The following is a 13,185-nucleotide window of genomic DNA, read 5'->3' on the forward strand; positions in this document are numbered from 1 at the left end:
CCTGGGCCAAGTCATATCACATAGTAGCACATGAAGAAGCCAGGATGGGTGTGGGCTATGCCAGGCTAGGCCATTTCACCTGCCAGTTCACATAAGAGCTAAGGATGCAGGGGAGAAAAGTGATGACATTAGTGTGGAAACAATAATATTATCCACTTTCCTGTAGTCCTTGACCCTTTTTGTACCCTAATCAACTAAGTAAGATTATTTAAAAAAAAAAAAACTTTCAAGAAAGAGCTACGGTTGCGGGCAGGTTGGGCAGGGCTAGGTCGTGGCACCGATGGTATGTATGAGAGCTAGATGGGATATGATGCCACATCAGACTGCTGGACATACCAGCACATACAGGAGCTGGGCCTGAAGGCAGGCCTGGTGGGGGTCACCCCAACTAGGCCGTGACACCCTCTGGTGTGCCAGTGGCTGGGTTAGTGGCAGATTGGGTTGGTCTACGTTGCAGCACCCATTGTTCTGCATGGGAAATGGAGCTAGGCATGGAATTGATCAGGCAGCTGCATTGACCGGTATGTGTGAAGGCTGATGCGAGTGGCAGACTAAACTGGATCCTGCACTAGATGGAGCACATAGGAGTCAGATCTGGGGGTCACCCCAGACAAGGCTTCTTGGGAGATTAGACCCCTAGACAAACTCTGGCCTCAGAGAAAATCATAAGATGTGACTAAACTCTGGAGTGCATATGTGGAATCTGGCCTTCTCAGTTAGTGATGCCTGTGCAGTGGACAGCATACCCTGATGCACATGAGAGACATGACAGCCAGCTCGTCTAGGCTGGCAGAGTGCACTGAGTGCCTTGTCAGAGGATGGAAGGCAAGACAGGTTGGACGACTCTCCTGGTCAAGCTTTGCAGCATGTCCTTGGGTCTGTGAATGCACTAAAATGAACTTGGTCATCTCTTTTCTGCATTTGGTAAGATCAAGTGTGGACCTGGTCAGCTAACAGACCTTGGAAAGTTTTCCACAACATGGAACAACGAAAATGATGTCTCAGAACTATCAAAACGACTCAAAGAACAGGTGGGGCTGCATGTTGCCGCCAGGAGGCCTGGGCTGGAGCAGATCAGGAAGGGGGCTGGCTTTGGAGCAGGTATCAGACTCCTGGCAACGGACTCTGGCCTTGCCTGCCTCCAAGGTGCCGACAGGACATGCACGCAGGGGAAGGTCGCACAGGTGCATGGTGCATGGTAGCCTAATACACGGGGTCTCTGTGGTAAAGAGGTAGAAAGGGAGAGGAGCAAGCAGACACCATACAGGCAAGGGGTTGCAGTGGCCTGAGGCTGGCACAGCTGGCAAGGCACAGGTCAGGAAAGGAACCGGGGAACTGTCTAGGGGGTGCTCACAGGGATTTCAGAGGCTTGATTCCTCTAACAGAAAAAGGGGATCTCCCCATTCCGGGACTCTGCACCAGTTTCTGGGATGTTAGTGGGAAGGCCAGGTGTTCCAGCCAGAGGCTGGCTCCAATAAGAAGACCGTGGCGGGGGGTGGACGGGGTAACGGGCGCGGCCGGGAGCAGACCAACTGGCAGAGGAAGGAAAGCAGGAACCAGAGGACAGAAAACGCCTTCTGACACTGCCCCTGGCTCACCACCAAAACAAACGGACAGGGAGCGAGAGCGCCGCTGCAGGGTGACGGAGGCCTTGCTCGTGAGGTTCGGACGCGTCTCGCGTGGAGCACCCACGGTACCGCCTTTCCTCCACTCGCTCCCCTCCCTGGTCTCCCCTCCGCCCCCTCTCCGCCCGCCCGCAGCTCGGGAGCCGCAGGTTCCCAGCACTGACGTCAGCAGGCGATGACCTCAGCGCCGAGGAGGTGGCGGGGGCGGAGGAGGGGCGAGGCGTGTCCACGGCGACCCCACCCGCGTCCCCTGTCCCTCGCCAATGGGCGCCGCCGCCGCTGGCCCCGCCCTCACGGAGCCTATGAAAGGCGCGGTCCCGGGAAGTCCGCGCAGAGCTCGAGGAGCGGCCAGGCTGCGACCCTGGCTCCCCGGCAGGACCCGCGGACACCTCCGCCTGGGACACCTCCGCCTGCTCCTGGCGTTACGCACGACATGAGCCACGGGCAGAGAGCCGACATGGTGCCGGAGATCGCCGCGGCCGTGGGCTTCCTCTCCAGCCTCCTGAGGACGCGGGGCTGCGTGAGCGAGCAGAGACTCAAGGTTTTCAGCACGGCGCTCCAGGAGGCGTTAACAGGTGAGCGCCGGGCCTCGGCCCCCTCCCCGCAGCAGCGACTTTCAGCTTTCGGGGTCGGGTGGTTCTGGCTGAGCGCGCCTCTCCATCCCAGGGAGCTGATCTGAGCTTCCCGGTTGTGCCCCGGGACAAGAGGGACCCCGTGGATCTGATCGGGTGCTCGTCACCTTTGCTGGGACCCTACACCTGGGACCTTGGAAGCAAAGAGCGGGTCAACGAAACCCCTCCGGCCGAGGGGGTCCTTGTGGGAGAAGGCGCACGGGAGGCTTTTCCAGTCTGCCTCTCTGGACGTGGGCTCCCTTTGTCTTCTCTGTTCTGTGGTCGATCTCAGGCGTCCGCCACTGACTGTGGTGTGGAGAGACGGGAGCCAGTACCCGCACGCTGGGAGAGGGCGTGAGACAGGGATGTGCGGTTGGCTGGCGAGGAGACCCAGCTCCCTTTCTGCCGGCTTGGCTGGAGCTGGGTTCTGCCCACCAAAGAACAACACAAAGTTTCAACCCAGCTATCCGTGTCCACTCCTTGGAGGGAAGGAAATGAGCCTCTGGGCTGGAACAGGAGGCCCAGGGGCTGTTTCTGGTTCCATCAGAGCTGGCAGCTTCCTTGGCCTTGAGCCATGGCTCTGAAGTCCCCAGAGCTTCTGTCTGGACATGCCTTCCCTCCTCATACCTCCGGGCTGCCGAAAGTGGAGCAGCTGGGAGAGCTTTGGCGCCCCCTGTCACAGGCCCTCACCCTGGCCTACCAGAGGGGAGGGGTCTCTCCACCTCCCCTTGGAGACCCCCTGCCTCTCCTAGCGTCCATTCTGGTCTCTGCCCTGTAGTCAAGTGCCCCAGTCCCTCCTGTTGCTGTAACCAGGGCATCCTCCGCCCTGTCTTCACAGAGCACTACAAACACCACTGGTTTCCCGAAAAGCCTTCCAAGGGCTCTGGCTACCGCTGCATCCGCATCAACCACAAGATGGACCCCATCATCAGCAAGGTGGCCAGCCAGATCGGACTCAGCCCGCCCCAGCTGCACCAGCTGCTGCCGAGCGAGCTGACCCTGTGGGTGGACCCCTACGAGGTGTCCTACCGTATCGGGGAGGACGGCTCCATCTGTGTCCTCTATGAGGAGGCCCCGGTGGCTGCGTCCTGCGGGCTGCTCACCTGCAAGAACCAGATGCTGCTGGGTAGAACCAGCCCCTCCAAGAGCTACGTGATGGCCGTTTCCAGCTAGACGCCGCGCTGTGGCCGCCACCACCTGCCACCCGCTGGCTCCATGCTGAACTCATCCTGCCGTGACCACAGGCCGCCGCATACCTCAACCTGGGGAACTGTGTTTTTACATGAAGAGCTATTTATATATATATATCTATATTTTTTTTTTAAGAAAAGAGGAAAAACAACCAAAAGATTTTTTTTAAGAAAAACAACAACAAAAAAAAACCACCCCACAAATCCTTAAAGGGAGTTGCTTGAAAGTGGCCTCCCCAGGTGCCTTTCAAAGTGTGGAGCCTGTAAGCCAGTGTCTGCCTGTGCAAGGGTGGGGAGGGGCACGCCAGAGAGCCAGGAGCCAACTACTGTGAAGTGAGAGGTGGGGGCAGCCCTGGGACAGGACAGGGGTGACATTCAAACCTTCCTGCTCCCTCCTGGGACACCTGCCCTCCCTGGCCTCTCTCCAACTCAGGGGCATTCAAGCCTGGACTTCAACAATCCTATGTGGCTTAATGTTCTCTTTACTTTTCTGCTGAAATTCTAGGCAGGAAACGCAAAGCCCTCTTGTGCTCCCTTGGGTCAAAGCAGCTTTTAAACTCTACCTTCAGGGACCTGCAGAAGTTGCTTCTCAGTCAGGCATCTGAAGCCTCATCACACACACACACACACACACACACACACACCCCACCACCACCAAGCTGCCCCCGCACTCCAAGGGGTAAGGCAGGGGTGGGGGAGGGAATTCTGCACAAAACCTTTGCTTTTGCTTTGCTCTGCTTTGCGTGTTTGTGTGGTGAATATTTTAGGGGTGATCTGCGGTGTAATTTGGGGACCCAAAGAGTATCCACTGAGGATGTCTTTTTGGCCAAAACCCTTCGTTTTAGAACCACATGTGCAAGTCCTGGTGCTTCTTCTGTAATTCCCTTGGAGGGGGTGGCTCGAGAGCCCCCAGCAGCCCCGGGGCCTTTGCTCTTGCCTTGTTTTGTGAAGAACAACACTCCTGTCTACGCTGCCCACTGGGTCCCAGAGCTGCCCTCTCCTCCAAGGTCAAGACTTCTCAGGCCCTGTGCAATATGCCCCCAAGGTCCCTGGAGGGGCTCTCGGAGGCTCCTGGAGCCCAGGTGGGTTCAGGAACCGTGTCTCCTCCTCTGCTCGGGCCTTGGCGGGGGGCAGGGCCAGCCTCGCAGGTGTTCTGCGGTTCAGTGGGAGAACAGCCCCCGTTCTGCAAGACTCCTTGCTACTCCCCCAGAGGAGGAGGACTGACATTAAAAGCCAAACCTTGGGCACTGTTTCTACCTGCTGTGCTCAGAGCACCTGTGGGTGAGGCTGCCGTATTCCCCTCCCCCCACCCTTACAATCCAAATCTGTAGACATGTGCAATATTTCCTGATCTGGGTCGGAGACAAACAGAGACCTGCCCTGAAAGAAGTCCTCAGAGACTCGGTAGTGTTAGAAGGCCTTGTTTTCCACACTGAACCTCTTAGAAAGGACGGGGCTAGGGCATCTGGTCAACCTGTCTGTCCCTGCCCCCATACTCTGTTGCCCCTTAGTGCAGAATCTTCTCCCCCAGGACATTCCTCACCCCTCTCACAGCCTATTCCCTTTCCTAGATTTCTTAACCGCCCATTTTTGACACAAAGGTGCTATTTACCAAACTCCGTCTCTACCTGTTTCCCACCAGTTCTGCCTCCTCGAGTCTGGCTTCCGCGTTGCCTTCAGTTGCTTCCAGTCTGTTGCTTTAACGTTCCGCTGTGGGCCTGCAGACCTGAGAGCTAACTCTGTGGCCTGCAGGTCAGCGCCAAGCTGTGAATCGCTGTGGACGGTACTCTGTGTCCCGTCATATGCAGGGGCCTGCTCCAGAGAAGCAGCCTCATGGTCTCATGTTTCATCTCTCTCTTCTCTCTGATGTTCACTTTAAAAACAAAACCCCAGAGCTGGACTGTTGAGCAGGCCTGTCTCTCCCACTAAGTAAAAAATAAAGTGCATTTCTAAGCTATTCTGACAGAAAAGATTTAAAGGTTCCTAGTTGTACCCTACTGTTTTATATGGAAAAACAGCTTTATGGACAAATGTACACTTTTTTTTTTTTTGTTACTTTAATAAAAATGTAGCAGATGAAGTTGTGTGGTGTAGAGAAGGTAAAATTCCCTGCTGGTACTTTACTCTCAGACCCACATCCTTTGCGTTTCAGAGTGCTCCTTTCCAGTTGCACTGCAGCACGTAGCTGGTGTAGGAGAGACGCTTCCAAGCACGCCCTCTTCCCGGGGACCGGCCCCTGACTTCCCCCCCAGGAGCCCTGTGCTAGCAGTCCCCATGAAGACGCTGGAGGCAGCAGGGTTCTTGTAGTCTAAACATGCCTGGTCTAGCCCATCTCCATCCTGGCCATCCTGTCCTTGCTAGTGCAGTTTTATTTACCCATAATTCATCCATCTGGTCACTCATTAATCCACCTATCCATCCATCCGCCTGCCCATCCATTCACCAATCCATCATCCCATCTGGTCATAAATCTGTTAACATCCGTTGATCTATCCATCCATCTGCCTTACCCACTCAACAACCCACACAGCTATCCTTCCATCCACTCACAATCCATCCGTCTACCCACCTGCTCGCCGATCCGTCCAACTAGCCCCACACCCAGCCAGCCAGCAGGCTTGTGTTGTTAGTAAACACTGGACATTGAATGTACTAAAAATGATCAAGACAATGTGGAGTGATGGACAAAGGATGGTGAACCCCTTTACAGGCTGGGGCAACATGCTTGGCAATTCCGAAGACGTGCTCTCTTGCCGTTTGCTACCTACCATTCTCATTAGACAAGAAGAGTTAGGTCACAGACTAAGCACTGAAGCTGAATGTATGGCTGAAGTCCAATGCCATATGTTAGTTACAGAGCCACCTCCTCCCTTGGAAAACACGTGTGTGAGAGCAAAGGGCTCTTTGGCTTGAGGCATAGGATTCTGCAAGAGAATAAGAGCAGTCTTTCTCAGCTTGACTTTTTTTTTTTTTCCCCAGGTGGCTTTCCCAGCTTCTCTGGGAAAGAGTGCCAGTATGTTTTTGACCTTGATCTAGTTTCTTCTTGGCCCCAGGTGGGCTGAATTTAAACTAAATTTCCAGCGTGGGGATTTGTGAGTCACGGTGCTCCATTCTCCACGACGTTTGTCAGCAAGCATGAGTCCTGGGTGTGCTGGCTTGGGTGTGGACCACGGAACCTGCATGTGGGGTGCTGATTCTGTGCATGGGAGTGGGGGTGAACAGCCAGGACAGCCATGTCACCAACAGACTCAGTAATGGAGACCCACTAGTATCAACAGGTTGCTGGGTAAAAGAATCTCATGTTTGCTTGTAGCTTCTAATACATTTGTCCTAACTACCCAGTAATAGGAGCAGATGCTGTGGGTGTTGGGACAGTCCTAGGACTGAGGACACATTGCCCGTCCTGGTGCTGGGCATGCTGGACCTGTTATGTGTGGCACAAAGCCTGGCATTCAGACGAGGTTATCTGCAGAAAGAGGCTGACACCTGAACACTTTTCTATGTCTTAAAGCCAAGGAAACTACAGAATAGCACATTCTTCTGGGGGTGGCTCTGGACTCCTAGCCCACTAGTAGTCCTTTGATGTACGTGACAGGCTCCTGTGATCCATGCAACTTCAGCAGCGGTGGAGAGCACTCCATGACCAGCTGAGGGTCCCAGGTCCTGACCTGGAAATGCTGCGGTGGCAGCTGGTGGCCTTCCTGCCTTCAGAGACAAGGCATTGGTAGGCTCATGCCGCTTTTGGCCTCCCTAGTTGGTAAACAGTGCCAGCCAGCTGGGCAGATGTGTGCTTGGTCAGCTGTTAGGAGGTGATAACGCACCTCCCCAGAGCATGTGGACAAGGCCGTGAGAGCGGAAGATTAAGAGCCCATCCTGGCTCCCGATAAGGACTTTTGGGTGGGAAAGACCTTGAGGTGGCAGCAAACAAGCTTTGGGTGGGGGACAGAGGATGAAACACACTGCTGGGGGCCCAGCGTCTGTACCTCCAGACCCTTTGGGAGGAAAGATAGTGGGGACATAGGGGCCCTGCCCCCAGCTGCACCAGCCTCCCTGGCCCCACCAAGAGCAGCACTGGACAACAGTTCTGTGCTGGGATGAGGACTCTGCCTCTTGGCCCACAGCATGTGTCTAGACAAGCTCCTTCTGCTTTCTGGTGCCTAAATGAGGGTGTTAGATGAAACGACTCTTGTTTTCTTCCTCAGCTTTGGTTCTCTAAGCCATCTCCATTATATCCTGGCTGTCACTGGAGCGGGGGGCATTTCCTACCATTATTACCATGCTGTTCAATTAGCTCAACCAAAAGGCAATTCGACCTGTGAAGAGGAATGAGCAATACATTTCCTACTCGGGCCAGACAGCTGCCCACCTGCCTGCTAAGGTTTCCGTGTCCGTGCATGGTAAGACAAGGCGGGATGGCCAGGTTTGGGAGCTCAGCTCTGGGGCAGGGTGGCCAGTCTGAACTCTGTTCACTGCTCATGCAGCCTGTGAGAAGGGGCCTCCAGAGCAGGCCTTAGGAATCCCCAATGGTAAAGTGTAACTGAGAACAGCACCCATTTCTGAACATTGTCACTGACAAATGAGAGACACAGGTGACTTGGAACGGTCCTGGAACCTTTCAGTGTCAGCAGGACTCAGACCACAAAGACCTGATTATCTCCTGCCTTTGGGACTGAGTTGGTCCAGGGGTGAGGACAGACACTCTGGTCTGCCAGAAATGGAGGGAACCATTGTTAAACAAACAGTACCTACCAGAACCTTCAAGAAGGCCTGTGGTTCCCACTAGCCAAGTACCCTGTGGCCTCTCCCCTAATCTCCACTATTTGTGTACAAATCTTCACAATGTTGGTGCTGGTGCTATGGCTCATCTGGCTAAGCCACTTGTCTGCGGTGCTGGCATTTCATATGGGCAACAGTTTCAGTTGCAGCTACCCCATGTCCAATGCAGGTTGCTGCTATCGCACCTGGGGAAAAAGAGGAAGATGGCCCAAGTCCTTGGGCCCATCCTCACATGGGAGACTTGGTTAAGGTTCCTGGCTCCTGGCTTCAGCCTGGCCCAGTACTCGCTCCTGCTGTCATTTGGGGAGTGAGCCAGTAGATGGAAGATCTCTCTGCAACTCAAATAAATAAATCTTAAAACACACACACACACCAGGGCCTGAGGGCCCAGTGTGGTAGCCCAGCAGCTAAAGTCCTCACCTTATATGCACCAAAGCCTTGGGACACTGTACCTGCATGGGAGACCTGGAAGAGGTTCTTGGCTTTGGATAGGCACAGCTCCAGCCGTTGAGGTCACTTGGGGAGTGAATCAACAGATGAAAGATCTTCCTCTCTGTCTCTCCTCCTCTCTATATATCTTACTTTACAATAATAATAATAAAAAAAATCGGGGCCTGAGAGATGGCTCAATTGATTAATCCTCTACTTATAAGTGCCAACATCTCATATGGATGCTGGTTTGTGTCTTGGCTGCTCACTTCCCATGCAGATCCTTGCTTATAGCCTGGAAAAACGGTAGAGGCTGGCCCATGTGCTTGGCCCCCTGTACCTGTATGGGAGACCCACTGGCAATTCCTGGTTCCTGGCTTCAGGTTGGCTCAGCCCTGGCAGCTATGGCTATTTGGGAAATAAGCCAACAAATGGAAAATCTTTGTCTCTCCTTCTCTCTGGAAATCTGTCTTTCCAATAAAAATAAATATAAATCTTAAACACACACATACACACAAATCTTTGAATCTACGAGTCCTTCCTCAGGCTGCTTGTGCCCATTATAGGTGCGCTGTAGGTCCTAAGGAGTGAGCAATTGTCAGCTGAGCAGACCAGAGAATGATCTCTGTCGTGCTTACAGAAATGCCCAACGTCTTTGCCAAGCAGCTGACCTTGTTGGCACAGGGCAGCATCCACTCCTGTGTTGGTGGGTTAGTGCCCAACTAGGCTACATGCTCACAAACACACAATGTGGGTGGAGAGAGGCCTTCTCCAACATCAGCATTGCTTGCCTTCATTGTGCCCATCTGGGGACTTGTACCTTCCTGCTCCCTCTCCCTGGAAGGGGGGAAGTAGGGGGAGGCTGAGATGGAGGAGCCCAGGCTCTCTGGTGTTTCCTGTGCCAGGCTGGAAAGTGAAATGCTGAGCTCTGTGTACGAGGCTAGCCAGGTATCAGGTGAGCACAGGACACAAACCTGTGTGCTCTGGTGTACCGCCAGGGCTGGCCTCTGTCCTGCTTCTCTGGGCCCCTAGCAGCTGCCAGGTGTTGTGTTTCCTGCAGGAGCTGAGTTCTACCGTTCCCCACTGCCATTCTCATAGGCAAAGGTTGGGCTTCATTCAACCTTTGTCCATGAGCCTGTCCGACTGCCTGGAGCACAGCACAAGTATGGGAGTAGGAAGCCCTGGTGTGTGAGACAGGCAGGAGGGGACACCAGGAAGGAGAGTGCTTCCAGGCAGGACTGGAGGGAGGAGAGATGGGGAGCTGGGGTGAGCTTGGAGCAAGAGTGTGACCCTCTGGAAGGGCCGCTGCCCCTTACCAGGGTCTGTTGTCATAGGAGACCAGATGATACCAGGGGGATGTGCTTTTCCAAGAGAAGCTTGAAATGTAGATGTGGATTTGACATCCCCCTAGAACCCGAACAGCCCCCTGATTTATGACCTGTGGCACACCAGGACCATGTGGAATGAGGACATAGAGGCTCCTGAACCCAGTCCTATGTACGGTAGACGTGAGCCTCCAGGGCAGGTTGTCTGGCGCACTAGCCGTGCTCTCTAGGAGAGCTCCTCATAGATCAAGGGCACATGAGGACCAGATAAGAAGCACCTCTCTCCACCCTTGGCAGTCATCTGTGCTGGGGACTGCATTCTTCAGACCTAGGCCCAAAGAATTGCCTGTCCCTACCTGCCCTCCAGCGTGGCCTGGCTGACTCATCCTCAAGCTACCGACATCACTACCTAGCAGTTTTTCAGTGTCCTCACTCCTTCCTGGACCAGGACCCACATTCCTATGATGCTCTGTTTTTTCCTCTGTCCTCATCCTTATAAGCCTGGGGTTTGCAGCTAGAAGGAGGGTCAGGGCCCTACCTGGGCACTGTGTGGTACCCTGTGGATGTTAGGGAATCCTGGCTGAATGGGTGGATTTCAAAGTAGCCAAGACTTGGGGGTGGCTGATGAGTCGGTTCAGAGACAGTGACCAGAAACCAAGGCCACTGCAGATGCACTGGGGGTGTCCCAGGTCAAAATCTCTGGTTGAGACTCCAAGCACTTGCCAATGGACTGTGTCACTCAGACCCTCCAGGCACAGCCGACAACACAATGCCAGAGACTCTAGTTGTTGATTAACTCCCTAAGAGGGTTTACTGAGAGAGAGGCCAGGCTGCCTCCTAGCAAGGGCTGTTACCTTGGATCCAAGAGAGGGCGGTTCTGCCACCACTTGCTGACCCTTTCCACAGTGCTCCTCCTTTTGGCGGCATGGCAGTGGAAAGAGCACTAGTGGGGAGCCTCGCGTCAAGACCAACAGACACTAGTAACAGATGATGTCGTTGAGCTTCCATCTTATCTGTATAATGAATCACTTGTACGAAATCCTGCTTCCTCATTCCATGTCCTTCTCCAGATGGAATGGTGGGGAAAAAGGTCTTTCATCTTTGCTATTCCATTTTCTGGGCCCATCAGCACTCAGATCTTGTCTTTGTCACAGCTGAAATACTGCAACTGGGGCCAGTAATTTGGCATACTAGGTTAAGCTGCTTCCTGTGGCACCAGCATCCCGTATGGGGACCAGTCCGAGTCTCAGCTGTTCCATGGCCCATCCAGTTTCCTGCTTTGCGTCTGGGAAAGCAGTGGAAGATGGCCTAAGGTCTTGGGCCCCTGCACTCACATAGCAGAAGGAACTCCAGATGCCGGGCTTCAGATTGGCCCAGCTCTGACCATCATAGTCATTTGGGGAGTGAACCAGCACATGGAAGATTCCCCCTTCCAATCCATCCTCTAATTCTGCCTTTCAAATAAATAAATACATCTTTAAAAAGCAAGCAAGATTGTACCACCTTTCCTGGCTTACCTGCAGGAGCCCCTGCTTAGATCAGCATTCTAGTTTACTCTCAAACTCTTGTCTTCATCAAACTCTTTCTTTTCTGATGTCCTTCATTGCTATGCTGACAACAACTTTTCTCAGGACCCGAGTGCCCTCCATGTCCTGGGTACCCACCGAGGCTAGGCTCTGCATGGGTGCTTTCACACAATTTCTGCAGTGTCTTCTGCATACCTCCACTGGACACTGGGACTGCAGGACCACAGACAAAGCAAGGCACAGGAACATGAGAGGGGAAGGGTGGTGATAAGGACCTCTCCACCCCTCACCTCCAAGAGACTGTCTCTGGGATCCACACCTACCCTTCCCGAATTGTCTCCTTTATCCTTTTATATATAATGAGATGCCGAGAAGCTTGTAGAAAAGAATTAAAAGGTAAGTTGGGGCCTGGCACCTTGAGCCTCTGCCTAGGGCACCAGCATCCCATATGAATGCCAGTTTGTGTCCCAGCTGTGCCTCTTCTGATCCAACTCCCTGCTTATGGCCTGGGAAAGTAGTGGAGGATGGCTCAAGTCCTTGGGCCAGTGTACCCATGTGGGAGACCTGGAAGAAGCCCCTGGCTTTGGATTGGCCCAGCCCTAGCTGTTGCGGCCATTTGGGGAATGAACCAACAGATGGAAGATCTCTTTGTCTCTCTTTCTGTCTGTAACTCTCTTTCAAATAAAAATAAAATAAATATTTTTTTTTAAGAAAAGATAAGTTGGGGCCAGCATTAGCTTCGGCAGGTAAAGCCACTGTCTGTGATGCCAGCATCTCATATGGGTTCAGGGTCGAGTCCCAGTTACTCCATTTCCTGTCCATTTGCCTGGGAAAAGCAGAAGACAGCTCAAGTGCTGGGGTCTCTGCCACCCTCCTGGGAGACCTGCAGGAAACTCTCGGCTCCTGACTTCTGTCTGAGTTGTGACTATTGTAGCTCTTTGGGGAGTGAATCAGTAGATGAAAGATCTTGTTCTTTCTCTGTCTTTCAAATAAAGAAATATAGCTATTTAAAAATTGCCAAGTTTGTTTCAGTTCAGGATTTTTTAAATTCATTCTTAGTTTTACTCATAATACACATTTCCATGAACTTTTGGAAAGACCCTTTCTTAGGCACAAATTTCAAGAACGTTTTGCATTAACGTGACCTTATGTTTTCATACCACTTTCCACAAATGTTGCAGAGTTGCCTCCTACACTCTTCCACATTCTCCTGTGGCTTGAAACTCTGCATTTTAAAGCATATTTCCTACCCCAGCTCCCCTTCATGACATACACACATGGTGTATTTGTATTCACACTTTCCCAACAAAGCACAACCCTTTTTCACAGACAGCTCAGGGTTGAGGGAGGTGGCTTGGCCAGCCGCGTCCTCTCTTCAGCTGTTGCAGCTCTGTCCTTCCTTTTGATGCCGGGGCATGCCTGGCAGGTTGGGGTGGCGGGCTGGGCAGGGCAGAGTGCACTGGCTGCTGATGGAAAAGAAGGAGGTGGTGCACAAGGTGATGTGCTCACCGGGGTCCCTCCTCACGACCTTGCCCTATTTGGGGGAGCCCTAGGAGGCGATGAAGGGGCCTCCCTGGCCTCCCAGGCCTGACCATGCAAAGGTCGGCTACATAGCAGCCAACTAGTACTCCAGTGGATGCTGAGGGCAAGGGGTGGGGGATGGGCAGAATCCCTCTGAGGTGTTTTTGCTGTGTGTGTGTGTG

At 53.3% G+C, this 13,185-nt stretch overlaps 1 protein-coding gene across 1 annotated transcript; it reads left to right on the plus strand.

Moving 5' to 3' along the window:
- Nucleotides 1-1,945: 1,945 nt before the first annotated feature.
- On the plus strand, nucleotides 1,946-4,786 carry BTG2 (BTG anti-proliferation factor 2). Its single transcript, XM_040985480.1, has 2 exons — nucleotides 1,946-2,200; nucleotides 3,075-4,786. The coding sequence occupies exons 1-2, from the start codon at nucleotides 2,059-2,061 to the stop codon at nucleotides 3,407-3,409; spliced, it is 477 nt and encodes a 158-aa protein (XP_040841414.1). The 5' UTR covers nucleotides 1,946-2,058; the 3' UTR covers nucleotides 3,410-4,786.
- The last annotated feature ends 8,399 nt before the right edge of the window (nucleotides 4,787-13,185 follow it).

This window comes from Ochotona curzoniae, unplaced genomic scaffold (assembly GCF_017591425.1).
Source record: "Ochotona curzoniae isolate NIBS_2020 unplaced genomic scaffold, NIBS_Ocur_1.0 contig_430, whole genome shotgun sequence".
NCBI lineage: Eukaryota > Metazoa > Chordata > Mammalia > Lagomorpha > Ochotonidae > Ochotona > Ochotona curzoniae.

What these genes read in the sequence shown, in the direction of transcription:
- BTG2 (XM_040985480.1), top strand. Translation starts at nt 2,059, where the DNA reads ATGAGCCACGGGCAGAGAGCCGACATGGTGCCGGAGATCGCCGCGGCC. An exon ending in GCTCCAGGAGGCGTTAACAG is followed by an intron (nt 2,201 to 3,074) that starts GTGAGCGCCGGG and finishes CTGTCTTCACAG; the next exon opens with AGCACTACAAACACCACTGG.